General features: G+C 40.1%; 1 protein-coding gene and 1 non-coding gene across 6 annotated transcripts in view; one reads left to right on the forward strand and one right to left on the reverse strand.

The window, feature by feature from the left end:
* LOC124777434 (enhancer of mRNA-decapping protein 4) overlaps positions 1–23561 on the reverse strand; it is a 162380-nt gene that overhangs the window by 52316 nt on the left and 86503 nt on the right. For all 5 annotated transcript variants that reach the window (XM_047252839.1, XM_047252834.1, XM_047252835.1 and 2 more), the window contains exon 8: positions 16215–16383. In XM_047252839.1, the coding sequence (XP_047108795.1) occupies positions 16215–16383 (169 nt within the window). The remainder of the gene's footprint in view (positions 1–16214; positions 16384–23561) is intronic.
* Trnal-caa lies at positions 5649–5723 on the forward strand. The gene has a single exon. It is a non-coding gene; the product is annotated as a tRNA-Leu (tRNA).

Raw genomic sequence — 23561 nt, forward strand, 5'->3', positions numbered from 1 at the left:
GGACTGGGGGACCTCTGGTGCCCAGGAAAAAAATAAAAATGAAGAAAATAAAAATAAACAAAAAATTGAAAATTTAAAATGGAAAGGAAAAGTGGAAAAATATAAAGTAGAAAATGCATCAAATTACATCCACAAAAGTCTATAGTTTACTGATAATCAACATCTGTGTTCCAGAACTAATTCTCTGAATGCCAACCATATCAATTTTAGTCCAAACAACTGGTGCCAACAGCTCAGCTCACAGTTGCTGACTTCAGCCAACACATCGCGTCCGCTATGTAGAAGGCAAAGTGAATTCTCTGACCAACAGTGCGCCATTAACCACTTTCTCAACCAATACTTTTTGTTGTGGGCAAGCACAGCCGAAGTAATACATATATGACACACAAATCACTTCCAGCTGTATATGAATCTTTATTTATAGTAACATAACCGCTTTTGTGATATCAAACCATATCCTTAGGTGTTCATCGTAACAAAATACAGAACATAAAAATGGCATTATGACCCAAAAATAAACATCAATCCTAATATTATAAGCCATATGCTAACCAACATGAAATACTTGCACCTTGCTAAAACATTAGGGCCGTAAGACTGAAAGAAGAGGGACTCAACCTTCAACCTTCACAGAGCAAAATGCTGTTACGTGCAGGACATCACAAATCAGTTTCACCAATTTAAAAAACTGACGTGTTAAAACTGTGTTATTAGGCAGTCACAACCATTGGCTTCACCAACTCACAACCAAGTAATCATCTTTCAACCTAACCTACACTTCAGGTTACACTGCAGAATAGGTGCAATCACAACCAGATTTCAGTGGTGTCCTGTATCACTTGAGCCGCCTCGTAACGATATTCACGTTAACAACACATCCAGTTACTTAATGTATCCCGTATTTTAAATGTTACAGTTGGTTAATTGACATGTCAAGTGTCGTTTAGCTCAGACAGCACAGCTTGGTACGGAGTGTTTAGTTGATATCTTCATAACATACTTCCAGCTGGATGGTCATGACTGTCTTATTGAGGTGTCACTTATGCTGGCATCTGTTCAACTTTATTTTGTGTTTGGCATGCACTTGTTTTGAAGTTGTCCTTCTATCCAAACATGAAATTTGTGCTACATCAAGATCCTCATTCAGCATTACCTGCAATGACAGTTTTAATGTGTGCTGGCATAACACCCACAGTGAAATATTATTCTGCAGCTGTTGGCATCTCATATACCATGACAATGAAGAAACTGTTAAGTCAAAATTACAAAATAATTGCTATGTTAATATGCTGAATCCAACAGATCATTGAAATTTGGTGACACTTAATCCACAATAGGAACTTCACTCTTTTAGTTCCATAAATATCAGAGTACTGCTGCAACAAAAGCATTTCACGGGTATTTTCATCATACTGAGGCCGATCCCTAGTGCTTATAGTACTAATTACTAAAAGAATATTACAATGCAATACGCATGTTGTTGTAGATCATGGTGTATGTACTTCCACTAAGGTGTGACCTGTCAAGTTGATATTGGTGGAAAATGAATGAGTGTCCAGTGTTTTTTTACTTTCACATACAGACACTCATCTCTATATCACACTGTATACTGTACCACTACTTTGCTCTAGGTTTGTGAACTTCACTTCACCGAATCTGACATCTGCCAGTATACGGAATGTTATGATGAAATGAAAGGCACAAAGCTTACTGTCAAGCCTAGACTTAGAAAGGGTGCTGTTCCATCAGTGTTACCACACTGCCCAGGCTATTTCTCTACTCTATCCACCAGCTCTCGAGAAAGTGCAGAGGAAAGGTGAGCTAGATTAGACGATGAACGTCTGCTAAAAGCAATTAATGATAGTGTAGTAACCAAAACAGAGTATGATTCAAGGAAGTTATCTCCTACTTTTGAAGCATTTCTGCAGTGCTTAGAAAGAGAAACCATCCCCAGAGAGTGGACCATTGTTAGGAGAAGTGACTGTGTCTTATTTCTACTGCTTACTGTATTACTCACTCCATCTGTCTCTGTATCCACTGTAGTGACAAGTGAGTTGCAGTTGTCTGCCTATCAAAGTAACACTGAGATAAGAAAGATTGGCCGTAGCAAAATATCAGATAAACTTTTGAATAGCAATGATTTGTTTACAGTATTAGACAAAGTGAAAGAAAATTCATTAAAAAGCCAGTACCTTCTTATACAGGACATTTTTAATGATATGTGTCAGTCTGCAGATGAAGAAAAATAGAAGCAAATTCAATTCTTAAGTTAGCAAGATAAGTTGCTGTGTAGCACTGAGGAAAACTATAGGTTTAATTCTCACTTTTCTGTATTTTGTTGTATCCTACATTCTATCTCCCCTCATGCCTACAAATTTTGAAGGTCTTTTGGCAATTCTATTCTTCCTCATCCAAGAACTTTACAGAAAATATGTTCCTCATATAGTAATGGCCCTCATAATGAACAAAATGAGAGTGCTATGCTCCAGTATCTTAAGGAAAGATTTAGATCTCTGCAGGAAAGATACTGTACCATTTCTTTAACGATGGATGAAATTCATATTAAACCTTATTTTGATTACAAGGGATGAAATATTGTGGAGGCAGCATTTGATAGTGACAAGACTGCTACTACAGCATATGTCTTTATGATATAATCATTGCTGCCTTCTTTTAAAGAAGTAGTGCATGTCCCTCCAATGAGAAACCCTGTAGCTCAACAGCTATTTTTGTATGTAAAGAAAATATTATGTGGCCTTCACATCACTGGTTTCAAAGTTATTTGTGTAGTGAGTGACAACAATGCTATAAATAGGAAAACTGTGGCACCTTTTAGCCCACTTCCAAAACTCAGTATAGTTTACCCACATCCAGCTAATCAACTTGGCCACTATTTTTTATAATTGATTCTCTGCACATCCTTAAGTGTATATGTAATAACTGGGTTAATCAAAAGGACTCTCAAGTTTTGCTCAAATATCCAAAATTTGATGGAAGCACTGATAATTGTCAGGTGTTAATGGCATCTTTTGAAACAGTGAGGCAGCTTCATAAGACCGAATGTAATGGTCTACTTAAGCACTCTTACGGCCTTACTTTGACATCTCTTTATCTATCTTCACTTCAGAAACAAAACATTAGCCTTGTTTTGCAGTATTCAATGCCTATACAACTGAAGCAGTTTCAACTAAGGGGACCAGAAAAACTTATTACATTACTAGCAAACTGCAGAATTTATTAAAATTATACTTACATGTTGGAAAATTGTAAATGTTAAGACAGTTCACAAAGGTGTTATGATCCCTTCCAGTGCCCTCTGTCTAAGTAATAATGATGAAAAATTAGTTTTTCTGGAAAAGTTTCTTGTGCGGCTCGATATGTGGAAGGACTTAAGCCTAAAAAATAATAACCTTTCAAAGGAAATCCACATAGTTCTGACACACACAACCTATGGTTCGATTGAGATGGCAAAGAGCTCATTTTAACTTATTTTTTGCCTGGAAAAATTCAAACTGGTTCTGTGGAAGCAAGGTTTAGGAGTTGATCGATCAATGGCTGGCTCTCAGTATCTTGTTTCTGTGAGACAGATTTTTGAGGTGGAAGCCGACTCATGTTGGTTTCAAGTACTTTTCGTACACTGCCTGTTGCTAAAGGGTTCACCTTTAATCGCCATGCCACAAAAGAGACTATACAAAGAGGCTCAGTTTATGGTTGACGTTATGTATTTGGAGGAAGATTTCAGGCCAGCAGAAACATACCTTCCAATATTAACATACGTAGCAAGATATTGTGCTTGCAGTGTGAGGTGTGCAGAATTGTGGCCAACATCTTAATTTAATTAAAAATTTGGACAGTGGTGATCTGTTTTTCCCTCAGCCTGATATTGTGAGTGTTGTTATTTAAAATTACATTACTGTACAGAAATTAATATCTGTCCCTAATAAAAAGAAAGTTTTGTCATCCAACAGTACAAGGGTGCTTATCGAAATGTAACCATAAATGCTGTTCAAGAGAAAAGTTTCTTCTCAACATACTTTTTTGCAGTAATGGTCATTCAGCAGACAAAATACTGAAGTTGTTAGTCCAAGCATTCACCTATGCATTATTAAACAATTACATTAACAAAAAGAATGACACCTTTACAGCTTCTTTTAAGAAACACAAGTTTAGCACATTTTAATTTATGTACAGTTTACATGCTTTGACATTTATCTGATGTTACAGGAAATTTCTATTAAGTGTCACACATTCAGTTAAACTGTATTTGGTCCAGTGAAAGTAGAGGAAGGTTCTATGATCCATATTGGTGTAGTACCTTCAACTGAGTGCACACTAATTGTCATTTGGTCTGTGTAGCCTGTAGTTTTTGGGTATTTTGCTTCCAACAGTTTCAAATGTCATTTAGTCATAACTGTTTCCACGCAGAATATTCAGCTGAAGTCAATACTTTGTCCAGCTAGTTTAAACCTCATCATTGTCAATTGTTATCACATTGTGTACACATCCAATTGTGTGCTTGATATTGGCCTAAGGTTGAAACTGGGCCCATTTTTCCTAGTAAAGTCTATGTCTTCCAGCTACTCTGTGCAGAAATATTTACATCTTTCTTTCAATTTGTTGAGCCTGTGCTGCCCAACAAGAAGAAATCTTGTTTACATAATTCTGTATGAAACCTCATGTAGTTCATTATAGCTATGTATGTAATTAGAGGCTATTATTTTGGCATGCAGACATATAAAACTTACAGTAGCATATTACAATATACTTAGGGAAAGCCAAAAATGGATTGCTCCCATTTTCATAAATCAAAATGACACCAGGGTGTTTCCTAATGTAGTTACTTCTCACAACAGCTGTCCATGTAAATTTTTATACAGGCTGTCAGTATTGTTGCATATGTGTAACAATTAGTTATTGCTTTGCCTATATTATTTTATTGAGACACAGTTACATTCTAGTAGTTGCTTATTCCATTCACAGTTTGGAATAGCTTAACATCAGACACAGTAGTTGGTCTCCATTCCCTAATTTGCTTCTCATCCAGACTGTGACCCTTAATTTGTTACTATTTTTTTTTTACTCATAAAACCCCTCGGCAGTGTGAGACTGTGTGCCAGACTCCGAGGGCACATGGGTTTAATCTGCTAGAAAATTTCATAACAACACACACTTTGGCACTGAGTGAAAAGTTTGTTCTTGAACTGTCATATTAGTGTAAACTGTCATTAGTGTTAAGTTCGTCCCTCTTCTAGTTTTAAGAGACACTCTTATTAGAATGCAAAGTGGAAGTAGTTACTGCCTGTAAGTGTAGAATAATGTGTTACAGAAAATCACTTTGGATCAGTCCCTTCACAGCATTAAAATATAGATTAGGTGTTCCATACACTCAGTTTAATTGAAACAGTTTATTCCAAGATTTATGCAGCAGGAATAAAGTGAAAGAGTGCCACTGGTAAAGTTCTTCCCACCTCTTTTCATGGAGAGTATTCTTGCGTACATTAAGGAGTGTTTTGTTGTTGCATTTTATCTGAATGTCTAGGATGTTATATCATACACCATTCAGTTTCCAGAATGAAATTTTCACTCTACAGTAGAATAGAGACGAGATACTGGTGGAAGTAAAATTATGAGTAGGGGTCGTGAGTCGTGCTTGGGTAGCTCAGTTGGTAGAGCACTTGCCCGCAAAAGGCAAAGGTCCCGAGTTCGAGTCTCGGTCTGGGACACAGTTTTAATCTGCTAGGAAGTTTTAAACAATTCAGTTTAATTTGGAATCAATGTAAAATCATTACAGTTTTGATTTATGTTGTACATCTTTAGTTAATCCCAGAATTAGTGCCTTTGACATATTTCGTTTACACATAAGTTCATTACAAGGAAACTGGCCTGCTTCTAGCTTATGGCAGGATTTTCAACAAATGTTGCATAGCTGTGCAGAAACTATATTAAAAGAGTTGTTTCAGTTGCAGATCAGGTATTTTCAAATGTAATGTGAGGTTGCTATGATGTGTTGTCATACTCAGTATTACCATTATTTATTTATTTATTTATTTGTCAAGTTCCGTAGGACCAAATTGAGGAGCAAATCTCCAAGGTCATGGAACGTGTCAGTACATGAAATTACAACATAAAAAATGTTCATGAACCTTAAAAATGTCAGTTCATAAGTTTAAGCAAACACTATCAGCAATACAATAAAAATCAGCTTAATTTTTCAAGGAACTCCTTGACAGAATAGAAGGAGTAACCCATGAGGAAACTCTTCAGTTTCGATTTGAAAGCGCGTGGATTACTGCTATGATTTTTGAATTCGAGTTGCAGCTTATTGAAAATGGATGCAGCAGTATACTGTACGCCTTTTTGCACAAGAGTTAAGGAAGCCCAATCCAAATGCAGGTTTGATTTCTGCCGAATATTAACCGACTGAAAGCTGCTTATCCTAGAGAATAAACTAATATTGGTAACAAGAAATGACAATAAGGGATATATACCATATGATAATAGTGAATGAAAATAAGCAAAGTAGACTAATTTTCGTGTTGAATGCTCATTCACTTCTGATACCATTCGAATAGTAAAAATGGCAGTATTAAGTCTTTGAACAAGATCCTGAATGTGGGCTTTCCATGACAGCTTACTATCTACCTGAACACCGAGAAATTTGAACTTCTCAGTTTCACTAATCATATACCCATTCTGTGAAATTAAAACTTCAGGTTTATTGAATTGTGTGTTAGAAACTGTAAAAACAGTCTTACTGTGATTTAGTGTTAGTTTATTTTCTACAAGCCATGAACTGAGGCCACATACTGCACTATTTGAAACCGAGCCAATGTTACACACAACATCCTTTACTACCAAGCTAGTGTCATCAGCAAACAGAAATATTTTAGAGTTACTCGTAAAACTAGATGGCATCTCATTTATATAAATAAGGAACAGGAGTGGCCCCAACACTGATCCCAGGGGCACCCCCCACTTTACAGTATCCCACTCAGACCCCACATCACAGCCGTTATAAACATTGTGAGTAATGACCTTTTGCTGCCTGTTGCTAAAATAAGAGGTGAACCAATTGTGAGCTACTCCCCGTATTCCGTAATGGTCCAACTTCTGGAGCAATATTTTGTGATCAACACAATCACATGCCTTAGTTAAATCAAAAAATACACCAAGCGTTCGAAACCTTTTGTTTAATGCATCCAGTACCTCACAGAGAAAAGAGAATACAGCATTTTCAATTGTTAAACGACTTCTAAAGCCGAACTGTACATTTGATAGCAAATCGTGTGGTATAAAATGATCAATTATCCTTACATACATACCTTTTCAATAACTTCTGCAAACACTGATGGCATAGAAATAGGTCTAAAATTATCTACATTATCCTTCTCTCCCCTTTTTATAAAGCGGCTTTACTACTGAGTACTTTAAATGCTCAGGAAACTGACCATTTCTAAAGGAAAAATTACAAATATGGCTAAATACAGGGCTAACATGTGCAGCACAGTACTTTAATATTCTGCTAGACACTCCATCATAACCATGAGAATCCTTAGTCTTCAGTGATTTAATTATTGACTCAATCTCCCTCTTGTCTGTATCACAGAGGAGTATTTCAGATATCGATCTCGGAAAGGCATTTGCCAAGAAAGTTATATGATTTCCTGTAGAAAGTAACTTTTTATTTATTTCACCAGCAACGCTCAGAAAATTATTGTTAAATACTGTACATATTTCTGATTTATCAGTAACAGAAATATTTTTACTGCGAACTGTCTTTATATTGTCGACCTCGTGCTGCTGACCAGACACTTCCTTCACAACCGACCATACGGTTTTAATTTTATCCTGTGAATTAGCTATCCTACTTGCATACCACATACTCTTTGCCTTCCTGATAACATTTTTAAGCACCTTACAATACTGTTTGTAATGGGCTAATGTAGCTCGAGTGTGATTACTTCTAACATTTTGATATAATTCCCACTTTGTTCTACATGATATCCTGATCCCCACCAGTCAGCCACCCGGGCTGCCCATTACTGCTAGTACCCCATTTACAATGTTCTAATGGAAAGCAACTCTCAAAGAGCATGAGAAATGTGCTTAGGAAAGCACTGTATTTATCATCTATGTTATCGGCACTATAAGCATCCTGCCACTTGTTCCTTGACAAGGTTTAAAAAACTCTATTGTGCTGGATTAACTTTCCTACAAAGTTTGTAATTAAATATGACGTTGGTTTGAGTACAAAAGCCTTTTAGTGTTAAAATTTGTGCATCATGGTCTGGAAGGCCATTCACGCTTTTACTCAACGAATGCCCATCTAGTAACAAAGAATTAATAAAAATATTGTCTATGGCTGTGCTACTGTTCCCCTGCACCCTAGTGGAAAAAAAAACACAATCTGCAACAGATCATATGAATTTAGGAGATCTGCCAACACATTTTTCTTGCACCATCATATACAAAATTTATATTGAAGTCACCACATATATCTAGTTCCTGGTACTTCCTACAAAGTGAATCAAGAACCCTCTCTAGATTGAGCAGAAATGCTCTGAAGTCTGAGTTAGGGGACCTATATACAACAGCAATTAGAAGTTTAGTTTCACTAAATTCAACTACTGGTGCACAACATTCAAATACCTGCTCAGTGCAGTGTTGTGATACGTCTATGGACTCAAATGGAATACTGCCCCCCCCCCCCCCCCTTTTTTTTTTTTTTTTTTTTTTTTACGTAAAGAGCCACTCCCCCACCCCGGAAGGAACTCCTTGACAAACAGCCAGCTAATCTGTAGCCTGGTAAAGGAAGCCTCTGAATTGACAGATTATTTAAGTGGTGCTCCGATATACCAATAATTTCATCGTCAACGTCTGTAAGCAGTTCACTAACTTTATCTCTATTACCTCTTATATTTTGATGAAATATGCTAATTCCTTCTCTACATGGAAACATTACATCCTCAGAAGGTGAGCCCTTAGTTAAAGGGACTTCCTTTAAGCAGGTGTACCTACCAGCTGACGTCAATCTAAAAAAAGGTGCATCTCTAACACCAACTACTATAAGAATTTTTCCATGAGTGACACCACCACCCACACACTGTCACCTATAAGCTTAGCCAGCATCCCCATCCCATACCTATTGAGGTGCAGGCCATGCCTAGTGAAACCCGATCTACTGATAGACCCAACTGGCACCACTGACATGTGACCCATGCCCTCTGCCATCAGCACCCTCCCCAGCCCCAAGTTAACACGCCTAACAGCCACATTAAGGTGAGGTCGATCATGACGCTGAAACAGTTGCACGAAATGTACATTAGTGCCACCAGTTTGAGTGGCTATCTTTACCAGGTCACCACCTACATCATATTCCCCGTCCCTATCGAGACTGTTCCCTGCTCCACCCACTATCACTACCTGATCCTCCTTCGTAAAATTCTTACATAGCTCCCCTATACTGTCAGTCACCTGAGCCAACCCTGCACTAGGCTTCACAATGCTGGTGACATGGTACTCACTCCCCAACACTTCTTGCAACTGCTGGCCCACACCTCAACCATAAGAACTACCTAGCACCTGAACCTTCTTTCTGCTAGGCTTTGCAACTAACCTAGGCCTCCTAATTGCTGAGGACTGCTGCATGTTCCCTACATCTACAGCTACACAAGGCTCCTCTCCACTCAACTCTGACAGTTGGTCAAATCTATTGCAGATATGCAAAGTATAACTGTCTGAATACCTCCTCTCCCTAGCTGCCTTCTTGGCAACTGCCAGTTTCCATTTCACCCTCCTCAACCTATCTAGTTCCTCCTTTGCGCATTGTAACTGCACCTGAAGGGCACAGATCTTACGCTCCTGCTCCTTTATCAACTTATTTCTGCAACAGATTCTGCATTCCCAGGAGAGGATCTCACTAAAACGACCGCTGGCTTCCCCACTGCATCTCCCCCCCCCCCCCCCCCCCCCAATAAAGCACTTTGAACAAATCCCACACCGTAACCCACTACTCACAAACCTACGACAGAGCTCACACTTCTCACTCCTGGTAAAATTTTACAGTTACTGAAAAAACTATACGTCTACGTTACCAAAGTGCAGTTACACCAGAAGAACTATTTAAGAACTAACAATAATGGTCTCTAAATTCTCTGCCTATTAAGAAAGCAACTACTCGTATTAATACTACTACTACTACTACTACTACTACTACTACTACTACACCACAGCTAATACCAATACCAACAAAATTTCACAAAATTATTAGCTAAAACCAAAAAAATTCAAACAGCCACTGGAACATTAAGCGGAGTTAAAACACTGAATGAAAATTTTACTGAAATATTTCACTAGAAACAGTAATAAATGTCAGTTGAAAAGTAAAACAAGAAATTTACTAAACGATTTCGACGCACAGAAAACTGAAGAAACAACAGCGAGCGAACGATTACAAAAGTTTATCAAGTCGTTATTTCAGTACAAACTCCACACAACACCTCTGGAAACTATTAAATTACTTATTAGTTTCCAATGACTAGCTATATTTTCACTTTGTTGAATGTCCTTCGGTAGTGCATCATCCCAGTGACACGGTGCATACATTCCAACGAATGTTTGTTGCTCCATTACTCTGTCTGAGTTACTACATTTGTCAGCAATGTAAGTCACTTTTAGTCACAATTATTAAATTTTATGGACAGTAAGACTGGTTATGTAACCTGTTGTATGCTTCTGACATGTTTTGCAACTGTCATTTTTCACGAAATACAATATATCAAATGTGTACAACAAATCAATCATTCTGTGTTTCCACTGGATGTAGAAAAGGCTTGCTGCCTTTTAAGATGGAAATTGTGACAATCGTATTTCTGTAATGGAATCAGGTTGTACCCTGGACTTTGTATCAGCTTTTTTAAGAAGTACATGTACATATGTCTGACTTAAATAAATTATTGTTCATTACTACTAGTGTTTTATACATCCTACATTAACATAAATTATTAATAATTATATTATTTTAAGCATGCTGAGGACTACAATTCTCATGTCACAGTAATTTGTTTACATATTACAAAGAATTAAACTTGCTGTAGTCACCAGTAGTGAATTCTGATCTATCCCTGGAGTTACTAAGTGCAAATGTGAATTGTAGTGTCCCTTGTCCTGAAGTTTTTCTTTGTATCGTATACAACATTCCCTTTGTTTTACAGGATAGCTTGATTCCCTTATTGAGTCACTGTCTCTTGCAGCCACTTAGGTAGACACTTAATGAAATTATCTTGGGAAATACAGCTTCAAACAATGGAACAAATTAATCTAGAAATAGGTTAAATTTATTATTGACATTTTTAGCTTGATACATTGTCCCATTCCAACTGCTGCAAATGTCTGCTGAAGGTTGCAGATTTGCACTGTTGACTCATATACAAGTCCTATTGATAAAACTAATGTTGTTTGCTGGGCTTACAGCATGCATTTTGAACAGCTGACCATCATGGTCAGGAAGACATCTAAAATTTCACTTACACATATGTTGCTAATTCTTTTTTATCTGTAGAGTATTGTCAATCAGGTTTGTGAAGTTCTTTGCAACTCTTGTGAGGAAGTCAACAGCTGCACTCTGGTCATTACATGCTCAAAATCTGCCATATTTTTTACAGGAAAGAAAATTTACATTACAATAACATAGCAAGATTATTTTTGTTTCTGAGAACAGATTAGTTTGCTTGGGGAATGTACTCAGCTTTCCTGAGGGAGCTCTATAAACAGCTACCACATAAACAAGCAGTGTATGAACATGGAATTAAATGCAACAATTCCCAAGCTGTTGAGCAATACATGTATACTGCAAAACACACACACACACACACACACACACACACACACACACACACACACACACACACCACCTTTAGCTTCTGCTATATTGCGATAGATAAAGTTCTGTATTTTAACCATATGGCAAAGTACTCTCCTCTTTGCATAGTATCATTTGCCAAAATCTTATTTCCATATCTCCAGCAGTTTACGAGATATGAGAGGCGTTACGAATATTTCATTCCCACACACCAGCAATCGAAAGTGAACTTGCTGCAGATGTTCAGTTTTTTTCAAGATTGGAGGCAGGTATTGATCCCAAGTTTTACGAAAATTTCAAAATCTCTTGTGTATTTCATACTCAACAACAGAATGTATAATATGCACCAAACACAAATTCATAGCAAACCCTATTTTTGATTGCAACATTCTCGAATGTGATACTCATATGTGAAATACCACAATAGTTATGACCATTATCGAAATGATGGGCACTTCAGCATGAAGGTGGCATATAAAGCTAAAAGTATTTGAGAATTTTTTTTTTTTTTTTTTTTTTTTTTTTTTTTTTTTTTTTTTTTTTTTTTTTTACAGAACAGATTCCGTAAAACCATTTGACAAAGATTGCAGGCCGTTCATCTCGATTCTTTCAGCTCAGCGCCACGCCAACCCTGGCCCACTTTGCGCGACGTCATAAGAGTGCATCACAGCCTTCTCTCTAGGTGGTGCTGGTAAAGCCTACTGATTCACTAACTAATCCTAGCACCTGCCTGCCTGAGCTTGGTCCAGTTCAGCTTACTTTTAGTTGGTCCGACTTGTTCCATGATCAGACTTCGCCAGCTGAAATGTTGGTCCAGCAAAATCTCTTGCAATTTTGACATTAATGTTAGTCTTAATGCACAGACACACAAGCATGTTTTTCATGCCTGTTTGCGCAGCAACTCAGACTGACATTATAGAAACCCCAGTTTGTTGAATGGTGGTAGCCACACTACGTATTTTTGCATGTTGTGTGCCCACGAACTTCTGTATTCACACAACACACATGCACTGGGGTGCATTCGTTCTGTGTTTTTCATGCTGGATGCTTGCCACATGTGTGGGAAACACGGGAAGAACAGCAGCTACTAATCAGTTACATATAAGGCACCGCAGTGTAGCCACCATTGATTTACCTATATTCTGTTGGTGTCCATTTCTTGCATTATTTATATTAGTCACTAACTGCAATGTTTCGTGTACTGTAATATGTTTAGTGAAAAATGAATTCTCTCCAGATGAGTCTGCATAATGTGTCACCATCGATCTGACAAGCCCACTGCAGGAGAGTCGCTTTAACAGTCGCTGGAAGAGTCTGTCTACAGGTGTTACTTATGATATATATGTGTGACCTTGCTGCTCGAGTTAGCGCACAGACTACACCACTCTCGCATTACTGTCTTTGTAGCCATCTTGATGTATCCAGAATGAGATTTTCATTCTGCAGTGGAGAGTAGCTAAGCCATGTCTCCGCAATATCCTTTCTTTCAGTAGTGCTAGTTCTGCAAGGTTCGCAGGAGCGCTTCTGTAAAGTTTGGATGGTAGGAGGCGAGGTACTGGCAGAAGTAAAAGCTGTGAGGACGGGGCGTGAGTCGTGCTTGGGTAGCTCAGTTGGTATAGCACTTGCCCGCGAAAGGCAAAGGTCCCGAGTTCGAGCCTCGGTCCAGCACACAGTTTTAATCTGCCAGGAAGTTTCATCTTGATGTACTTTATAAAGTGTCAAAATGGAGTGTCTGGACAGTGGAGTAATGATTGTGAAAGTGCAGAAACGTCTATGGCTGTACAACACATGGTACAAAGAGTGCAAAAACAGAGATTAAAAAAGAGAATCATGGCAAGCAGTTGTAGTGGCCACTGAAGGAGAAAAGTGGAATGCAATGGATGACAAGCAGAAATCAGATCTTGATGAGCACTGACAGTAAATATTTCATCAATACTTATACAGAGTGTAGACTGAAATGTGTTCATGAATAAAATGCCAATAAGCCAGTTTTTCCATCTTCATTACAGGATGTTACCGTAACTTTTGTACCATGGTGCAGACTCTCGAGTGGAAACCAAGTAAACAGCAAAATGATTGATGTAGTTTTGCCACTATTACTTACTTTTGTCCCATGTGCAGGAATACTTTCTGTCTGCATGTTAATGTATCATCAAACATTGTAGCCATCATGTTGTCTCTCAAAATTGTCAAGTGCACAGCACACTAGTAACAAAAGCATCTGCCACACCCACATTAACATCAACTACACAATGGAAAATTCTCCTTTTATTATATAAAGTGCCAAATGCACTTTCTAAATAATGCTGTGCTTGTGACAGCCTGTAGTTAAAGACCGGTGTTTCATACATTCCTCTTTCAGCATCTGCCATCTGAAGGTTGGTTGGTCGATTTAGGGGGAGGGGACCAAACAGCGAGGTCATCAGTCCCATCAGATTAGCCAATGATGGGAAAGGAAGTTGGACGTGGCCTTTCAAAGGAAACATTGGTATTTGCCTGGAGTGAAATCACTGAAAATCTAAATCGGGATGGCCAGACGCGGGTTTGGACAGCTGTCCTCCTCCTCAATGCAAGTCCAGTGTGCTAACAACTGCGCCACCTTGCTTGGTCCATCACAATGTGCATGTGTGTGTAATAATGCCAGCAATTGTGCATAGGCTTAGAAGAAACTCGAAATGTAGAGAATGCATTGCATTCCCAGTTTCCAGAGACTTGTAAAATTTGATTTGATCCATTAAAAATGGTTCGTGAATGGCTGCAGATTTTCTTTTTATTTATACTTTGCATGAATTTTTTGAGAAATTTTTCGCTCTGCCAATGCATTTCCTGCGTACTATGCCATTTATTTGTGATGTTCTCGATGTGCCAGGTGCTGCAATGTTTTGTAGTCTTTACTGTAATTTACAAACACACACGCAAATTTTAATTAGTTAATGACACTCACATACAGTTGGTGGTGGATCAATATTAAAAAATTGATCATTAATTAAAAATTGCAAGTGTTTTTCTAAATTCATCAATGCCAGTAGACAACTATGGCAGCACACAAGGCAAGGGAGAGGTTCTTATGCAATGAAATTCCTCTCATAGTTGATAACAACAATAAGTGCGCAAAGTAAATGTTACCGCAGCTTGCACCAATGCGCTACTGATGGATTTTCCCTGGCCTTTACACTGTGCGGGGAGAAGTGCATGTGTGATCTACACTGACAGAGCCACATGTGTTGCACGAATTCCCACACAAATGCACATGATAGACATGCTCTTGAGGCCGTAGCCTTACGCATTCCCGGTTTTGAGCTCTATAGTCAAGTACTGAATCACTAGTAATTTAAAACGTATGGAAATGGCTTTTGCGCGTTTTTACAAGTAACAAATTTTTATGTTGCAGCACATCTGTACAAATACGAAAAATAAAAATTGTTTCGAAAATCAAATAAGTTGTTTCACTGATGAAACTGATTTATCACCTTAATGAGGTCAGAGCTCCACAGTGAGGGTGGGAGGAGGGGAGAGGAAGGGGGGGGGGGGGGGGGGCAAGTGAGAGGATGGAGGCAACAAGCACATTTCTCCCCATTATTCTCTTTTTCAACTTGCCTATGCTGTATATTCTAGATGATTACTTTAATGTGTTGATTTAGTGTACTGTAACAAAATGTTGTCTATTCCTTTGAAGTATGCTTTTTGAAATTTTCTTTAATGATGAAGGGAGCAGACAAGAAGAGAAGTAAAAAGACTGAATGAGTTGGAGGAACGGAAGGTTGTATGGTGCTCGAGTGGGCGCAGGGAAGAGGATAGGCGGGTAAAGGACAGGAATTAATGAAGGCTGAGGTGAGCGGGATTATGAGAACATATATATTGCAAGGATAGTTCCCATCTGTGCATTTCCGAAAATCTGGTGGTGTTGGGAAAGATCCAGAGGGTGCCGACTGTGAAGCACTCACTGAAGTGAAAAACGTTGTTGGGCACCATGGTCAGCAGCTGGATCGTCCAGCTGCCTCTTGGCGACTGTTTGTCAGTTGCCATTTGGACAGAAAGCTTGTTGGTTGTCATGCCCACATAGAATGTGGTACAGTGGTTGCAGCTTAACTTTTAGATCACGTAATTGCCTTCACAGGCCTTTGATGCAATAGGTAATGCTTGTGACCAGACTGGAGTAGGTAGTGGTGGGAGGATGTATGGTACAGGTCTTGCGAGTAGGTCTATTACAGAGATAAGAGCAATGAGACAAGGGGTTGAGAGCAGTATGTATAAATTATTCTACAAGTTACAATCAAAACACACAAATAAATTTCAATCCATGGGAAAAAATACTCTTTCTGTTCAGAATTTAATAATTATTTACTAAACTTACCATTGCAAATCTCATCCAGGCTTGATGAACTTACACTTTTAACGTGCCTCAAACCAGCATCAACAATACCAAAGCTCAAAATTGGGTATGAAAGAAACATTTCTGAAGCTGAAGAAATATATGCGACACTGTCCAGCTTGTCTTTACTTATTTGGAAAATATACAATACCTGGGAACAAATAACTGTATTAGTAAAATAGATGGCAAACACAACCATTTAGCAGCTATAGGGACTAGTTACCAATTAGATGGTAACTTACTGACATTATTCAATACAATACATTTAGGATGCTTTCCGAAATGTTGCACTGTTTAACTAAAGAACTACCTTTGTTCCCTGTTGAATGAACTATTCTGATCAATAAATAGTAAATATGCCTTGGAACATTGCCAGGGTTATGATGGTGCAACATCCAACAGAATTAAAAGGAAGAGACTTCAAAACAAATTGCTCTAGTATTAACTGGGCTGATGTTGCATCTATTCTTCATATCTGATTTTGACAATACTGGATGTTGGTTTTCAGTAATAGTGACAGAAAAAGGGAAACTTACAATGAACAATACTTCAAGATATCACACTGTGAAATCTGATACAACAGAAAAATCATGTCTGCTGCTCTCAATAAGATTGCCCAACAACAAAACAAGGCACATTTGGAGACTGCCAGCAACATTCATTTTGCATAAGATGTTCTAAAGTTTGCACTATAAAGAATGAGCAAACGCAGCATGTTGATTGATTTGTGTTAAATACATTATGAAATTCTGTGACATTCTTTATAGTTTAGCCCTCCCATTTGGGATGACATCTCCATTGTGCCTAGTACCTAAAATCCACACAGGCTAAACTGTAACCGATTCCATCCGAGCTGCTGGAGCTAGAGTTCATTGGCATGTTTGCGTGAGAGGGGTGCGTGTGCACGTTTTTCTTTTTCTGACGAATGCTTTGGCTGATAGCTAAATGTGTGATTGTCTTTTCACTGTGCCTGTCTGCAATGCAACATGTCATCTTTATGGTGAGTAGCAATCTAAATTACAAATACAATAAACAGGGTGTATACGCGGACAAGGAGAAAAAATTCCCGGTCTTTTCCCAGATCTCCCGGTTAAAAACACATTTTCTCCCGGGTGAAAATACGCTTTTGCCATGTTAAGTGACATTGTACTTTCCCTCGAAACTGCAAAACTTATCCTTTGATAGGATATGGTTTTATACAGCAGTGTAGAATTTCCCAGCACTTTAGAAAACGATACTCAGGGGGAGAAAACACGTTTTGGAAAGATCTTTGATGTGCTGCAACACGTACGCTGCATATTTTCATATTACGAAAGTATAAATTCTAATTCCACCAACAGGAAAAGTTAATGGTTTAAATTAATATACATAGTGTTGCTACAAGAAAAGAAAAGCTTTCGCATATAATATTTGTCTCTAAGATTAATAAGCTACAAGAGAAGCTAAGCTTTCACTTATATTGATCTGTTTAGCGCATGTTACACTTTAAGATACATCACACAAATACGCCACCAAAATTTTTAATACCGACATAAATCTCTGATCTTCTGGGATCGAAATTCTTCTAAATGGCTCGTCATCAAAGAGCTGATTTTTAAGAGAGACCAAACACTGTGATTTAAGAAATCCATCGTACATTCTCGCACATAGTTCATCTTGCATAAAAGGAAATTTACTTTGAAAATAACGCTTTCCAAACAACAATTCGCAATATTTTCCCGTGACCTGTTAGAAATAGATTCATTTCAGCAGTTGTCAGAGAGTGCCAGATAAGAGGAGTCACTGCACTTGCGCAGCTATGGTGATGTAGGAAGCCCGTATGTTCGTACATGTAAAACATTAAAAGATCTTACATTATGTCATAAAAGAAACAAGACATCAGATGATACTCCAAGAGGGTCAGAATTTCATGAACCATACTAAAATGCATAGTTCGCCTTACAGAGCACATTCGTATGTCCAGATTCTCAATGACATAGGCCTCGACCAGATATGAAGCTTTTCAGTGTGGTTTTTGGGATGTAAACTTTCTTGGAGTACCAGTACTGTATTATCTTATGTTTGGTTCTTTATTATGGCATAATGCCACACGTGCTAGAGGATGAAAACGTGCACCTGAAATGCAACGAACAACAAACTAGCCAATAGTGTTCCGCGGTAGGAAAGCTTAATAAAAGCCATATTTATTTATCAAACCGACAAAAATAACTTCATTGTTCTGCAAGGCGATTAATGCTTGAATGCCAGAAAGGTGGAAATAAAACAAAATCTGAAACTAGTAACATAGTTTACCCTTCCGTAATTATGTGAATGTATTATAATTCACTTGATAGCTCCCAGCCACAGAAATCCTTCTTGCTTTCATTTGATGTGTGAGCAGTAAACAAAGAGGAAACAGAAAAATCACTAAATGTAAAAAAGGGTCACGTGGAGACTAGCACCCCCCCCCCCGCCCCCCCTTAACTATAACTCAGACTGCTCTGCACATCATCATGGGAAACATTCCACGTGGGAAAAATATATCTAAAAACAAAGATGATGTGACTTACCAAACGAAGCGCTGGCAGGTCGATAGACACACAAACTAACACAAACAAACACACAAAATTCAACCTTTCGCAACAAACTGTTGCCTCATCAGGAAAGAGGGAAGGAGAGGGAAAGACGAAAGGATGTGGGTTTTAAGGGAGAGAATAAGGAGTCATTCCAATCCCAGGAGCGGAAAGACTTACCTTAGGGGGAAAAAAGGACAGGTATGCGCGCGCGCGCGCGCGCGCACCCACCCACCCACCCACATATATATATCCATCCACACATATACAGACATAAGCAGACATAAGCAGACATATTTAGGGCAAACGCTTTGTCTTTAAATATGTCTGCTTGTGTCTGTATATGTGTGGATGGATATGTGTGTGTGTGTGTGCGCGAGTGTATACCTGTCCTTTTTTCCCCCTAAGGTAAGTCTTTCCGCTCCCGGGATTGGAATGACCCCTTACCCTCTGCCTTAAAACCCACATCCTTTCGTCTTTCCCTCCCCTTCCCTCTTTCCTGATGAGGCAACAGTTTGTTGCGAAAGCTTGAATTTTGTTTTGTTAAAAAACAAAGATGAGGTGACTTACCAAACGAAAGCGCTGGCAGGTCGATAGACACACAAACTAACACAAAACATACACACAAAATTCAAGCTTTCGCAACCAACAGTTGCCTCATCAGGAAAGAGGGAAGGAGAGGAAAAGATGAAAGGATGTGGGTTTTAAGGGTGAGGGTAAGGAGTCATTCCAATCCCGGGAGTGGAAAGACTTACCTTACGGGGAAAAAAGGACAGGTATACACTCGTGCACACACACACTTATCCATCCACACATACAGACACAAGCAGACATATTTAAAGACAAAGAGTTTGGGCAGAGACGTCAGTCGAGGCAGAAGTGTAGAGGCAAAGAAGTTGTTGAAAGACAGGTGAGGTACGAGTGGCGGCAACTTGAAATTAGCGGAGATTGAGGCATGGCGGATAACGAGAAGAGAGGATATACTGAAGGGCAAGTTCCCATCTCCGGAGTTCGGACAGGTTGATGTTGGTGGGAAGTATCCAGATAACCCGGACGGTGTAACACTGTGCCAAGATGTGCTGGCTGTGCACCAAGGCATGTTTAGCCACAGGGTGATCCTCATTACCAACAAACACTGTCTGCCTGTGTCCATTCATGCGAATGGACAGTTTGTTGCTGGTCATTCCCACATAGAATGCATCACAGTGTAGGCAGGTCAGTTGGTAAATCACGTGGGTGCTTTCACACGTGGCTCTGCCTTTGATCGTGTACACCTTCCGGGTTACCGGACTGGAGTAGGTGGTGGTGGGAGGGTGCATGGGACAGGTTTTGCATCGGGGGCAGTTACAAGGATAGGAGCCAGAGGGTAGGGAAGGTGGTTTGGGGATTTCATAGGGATGAACTAAGAGGTTACGAAGGTTAGGTGGACGGCGGAAAGACACTCCTGGTGGAGCGGGGAGGATTTCATGAAGGATGGATCTCATTTCAGGGCAGTATTTGTTTTCCCCTTCTCCTTTTTACCGTAATCTGATATACTATTTTATCCCGCCTATATATACTCAATAATGCGTAACCCACTTCCAAACCATAACCAAAAAAAAAAAAAATTTTTTTGCCGCTTTCAGCACTACCGCCGCTATAATAGCCACCGTTTCTAGTTCACAAACAGTTCCTTTCACCTTTTAAACAACCAATTCCGCCAGTTCTAATAACTTTCGCTTTATTTCCATTTCAGTTTTTCCCACATCACTTGTAATTTTTAGCCGTTTCCCACAGGTTTTAACGTCATTATTTCTTCGTCAGACAATTGTTAGCCTCATTTTCATAATCTGCCACCACAAAACCACTCCTTTTAATATACTACACGCAGTTTTTTCGAAATTTTCCCAAATTTCTCCGTCCTTTAACGTGTTTTGGTGGCTACACAACCACCTAACCTTTATGCACATCGTTGTCTACCAACCCAAGTCCAACATAGCCCAGCTGTAACCAACACCTTTTCGCCTTTTTTCATCCCAGATCTCCAGTTACTTTCCGGTTCACCTTTATCTCTCCCCATATATTTTTATTTTCATTTTCATTTCACCTCATGTTACATTTTCCACCTTCCAATACCATGTCACCCTCACAACACCCCCACAACGATCCCATTAAGTTTTATTTACATTCCCTCCGCAAACATGCCTTCGCCCTAGCCAGATTACGCTCCCATATTCTATTTTCTCAGGCTTGTCTGACATTTGGCATTACCCCCAAAGGCCTCACACTTAAAGTTCCCATCTCTGGCTGCAACCCTTCTTTCCATCAGTCCCTATACCAGTTCCAAACCAAACAATCCATTGCCCTCACCCACCTAATCCTTCATCCACTCAGCCAATCAACACGCCCATCAACTCCTATCCTTTATAAAAATCCTCAATCTTTCCTCTCCCACATCCACACCTGTTGTTCAGAGCATCCTCCTACAGGCCAACTGCAAATTAGAACAGCATGCCACCCTCCACCTTAAAAAACTATCCAATCTCCTGGTTTCCCACCTCCGGAAAGGCAACTCACTCACCCTTCACAACCTTTCCAGCAAACCTCAACCTCCTCTCATTGCACACAAACCCAGTCTCTCCCATCTACTCAATCTCCCACTTCCAGCTCCACTCCCTCCAAAACCTCAAAATTCCGATCAACACAGTCTGGAACCACAACACCCTAATTCAGTAGTTAACCTTTCCTCCAAACCTGTCTCCCAATCCGAAACCTCTGTCCTATCCAAAGGCCTCACCTTCAGCCCCACTCCCAGATTCAACCAAACAGCCCTTGTCAAAGATTTACTGTCCTACACTCGTACTCTCTGCTGGAAATATCACTTTGCCACGAAGAAATATTATCCTAATCCTACTCCTAATGATCCAACTCCCCAAGACACCATCCCAATTGAACCCTGCCTGGAACAGTTCCGTCCTCCGTCACAGCGGGACCCACCTCCTCTTCCTCAAAATCACCCTCTCCAAACCTTCCAGGAATTTCTGACTTCCAGCCTTGCATCTCAATCCTTCTTAAAAAACCTTAATCCTACACCCAACATCAACACTGCTGAAGCCCAGGCTATCCGTGATCTGAAGGCTGACCGATCCGTCGTCATTCTTCCGGCAGACAAGGGTTCCACGACCGTGGTACTTGATCGTCGGGAGTATGTGGCTGAGGGACTGCGTCAGCTTTCAGACAACACCACATACAAAGTTTGCCAAGGTAACCCCATTCCCGATGTCCAGGCGGAGCTTCAAGGAATCCTCAGAACCTTAGGCCCCCTGCAAAACCTTTCACCTGACTCCATCAACCTCCTGACCCCACCGACACCCCGCACCCCTACCTTCTACCTTCTTCCTAAAATCCACAAACCCAATCATCCCGGCCACCCCATTGTAGTTGGTTACCAAGCCCCCACAGAACGTATCTCTGCCTATGTAGATCAACACCTTCAACCCATTACATGCAGTCTCCCATCCTTCATCAAAGACACCAACCACTTCCTTGAACGCCTGGAATCCTTACCCAATCTGTTACCCCCGGAAACCATCCTTGTAACCATTGATGCCACGTCCTTATACACAAATATTCTGCACGTCCAGGGCCTCGCTGCGATGGAGCATTTCCTTTCACGCCGATCACCTGCCACCCTACCTAAAACCTCTTTCCTCATCACCTTAGCCAGCTTCATCCTGACCCACAACTTCTTCACTTTTGAAGGCCAGACATACCAACAATTAAAGGGAACAGCCATGGGTACCAGGATGGCCCCCTCGTACGCCAACCTATTCATGGGTCGCTTAGAGGAAGCCTTCTTGGTTACCCAAGTCTGCCAACCCAAAGTTTGGTACAGATTTATTGATGACATCTTCATGATTTGGACTCACAGTGAAGAAGAACTCCAGAATTTCCTCTCCAACTTCAACTCCTTTGGTTCCATCAGATTCACCTGGTCCTACTCCAAATCCCATGCCACTTTCCTTAACGTTGACCTCCACCTGTCCAATGGCCAACTTCACAAGTCCGTCCACATCAAACCCACCAACAAGCAACAGTACCTCCATTATGACAGCTGCCACCCATTCCACATCAAACGGTCCCTTCCCTACAGCCTAGGTCTTCGTGGCAAACGAATCTGCTCCAGTCCGGAATCCCTGAATCATTACACCAACAACCTGACAACAGCTTTCGCATCCCGCAACTACCCTCCCGACCTGGTACAGAAGCAAATAACCAGAGCAACTTCCTCATCCCCTCAAACCCAGAATCCCCCACAGAAGAACCACGAAAGTGCCCCACTTGTGACAGGATACTTTCCGAGACTGGACCAGACTCTGAATGTGGCTCTCCAGCAGGGATACGACTTCCTCAAATCCTGCCCTGAAATGAGATCCATCCTTCATGAAATCCTCCCCACTCCACCAGGAGTGTCTTTCCGCCGTCCACCTAACCTTCGTAACCTCTTAGTTCATCCCTATGAAATCCCCAAACCACCTTCCCTACCCTCTGGCTCCTATCCTTGTAACCGCCCCCGGTGTAAAACCTGTCCCATGCACCCTCCCACCACCACCTACTCCAGTCCGGTAACCCGGAAGGTGTACACGATCAAAGGCAGAGCCACGTGTGAAAGCACCCACGTGATTTACCAACTGACCTGCCTACACTGTGATGCATTCTATGTGGGAACGACCAGCAACAAACTGTCCATTCGCATGAATGGACACAGGCAGACAGTGTTTGTTGGTAATGAGGATCA

This window comes from Schistocerca piceifrons, chromosome 2 (genome assembly GCF_021461385.2).
Source record: "Schistocerca piceifrons isolate TAMUIC-IGC-003096 chromosome 2, iqSchPice1.1, whole genome shotgun sequence".
NCBI classification, from domain to species: Eukaryota; Metazoa; Arthropoda; class Insecta; order Orthoptera; family Acrididae; genus Schistocerca; species Schistocerca piceifrons.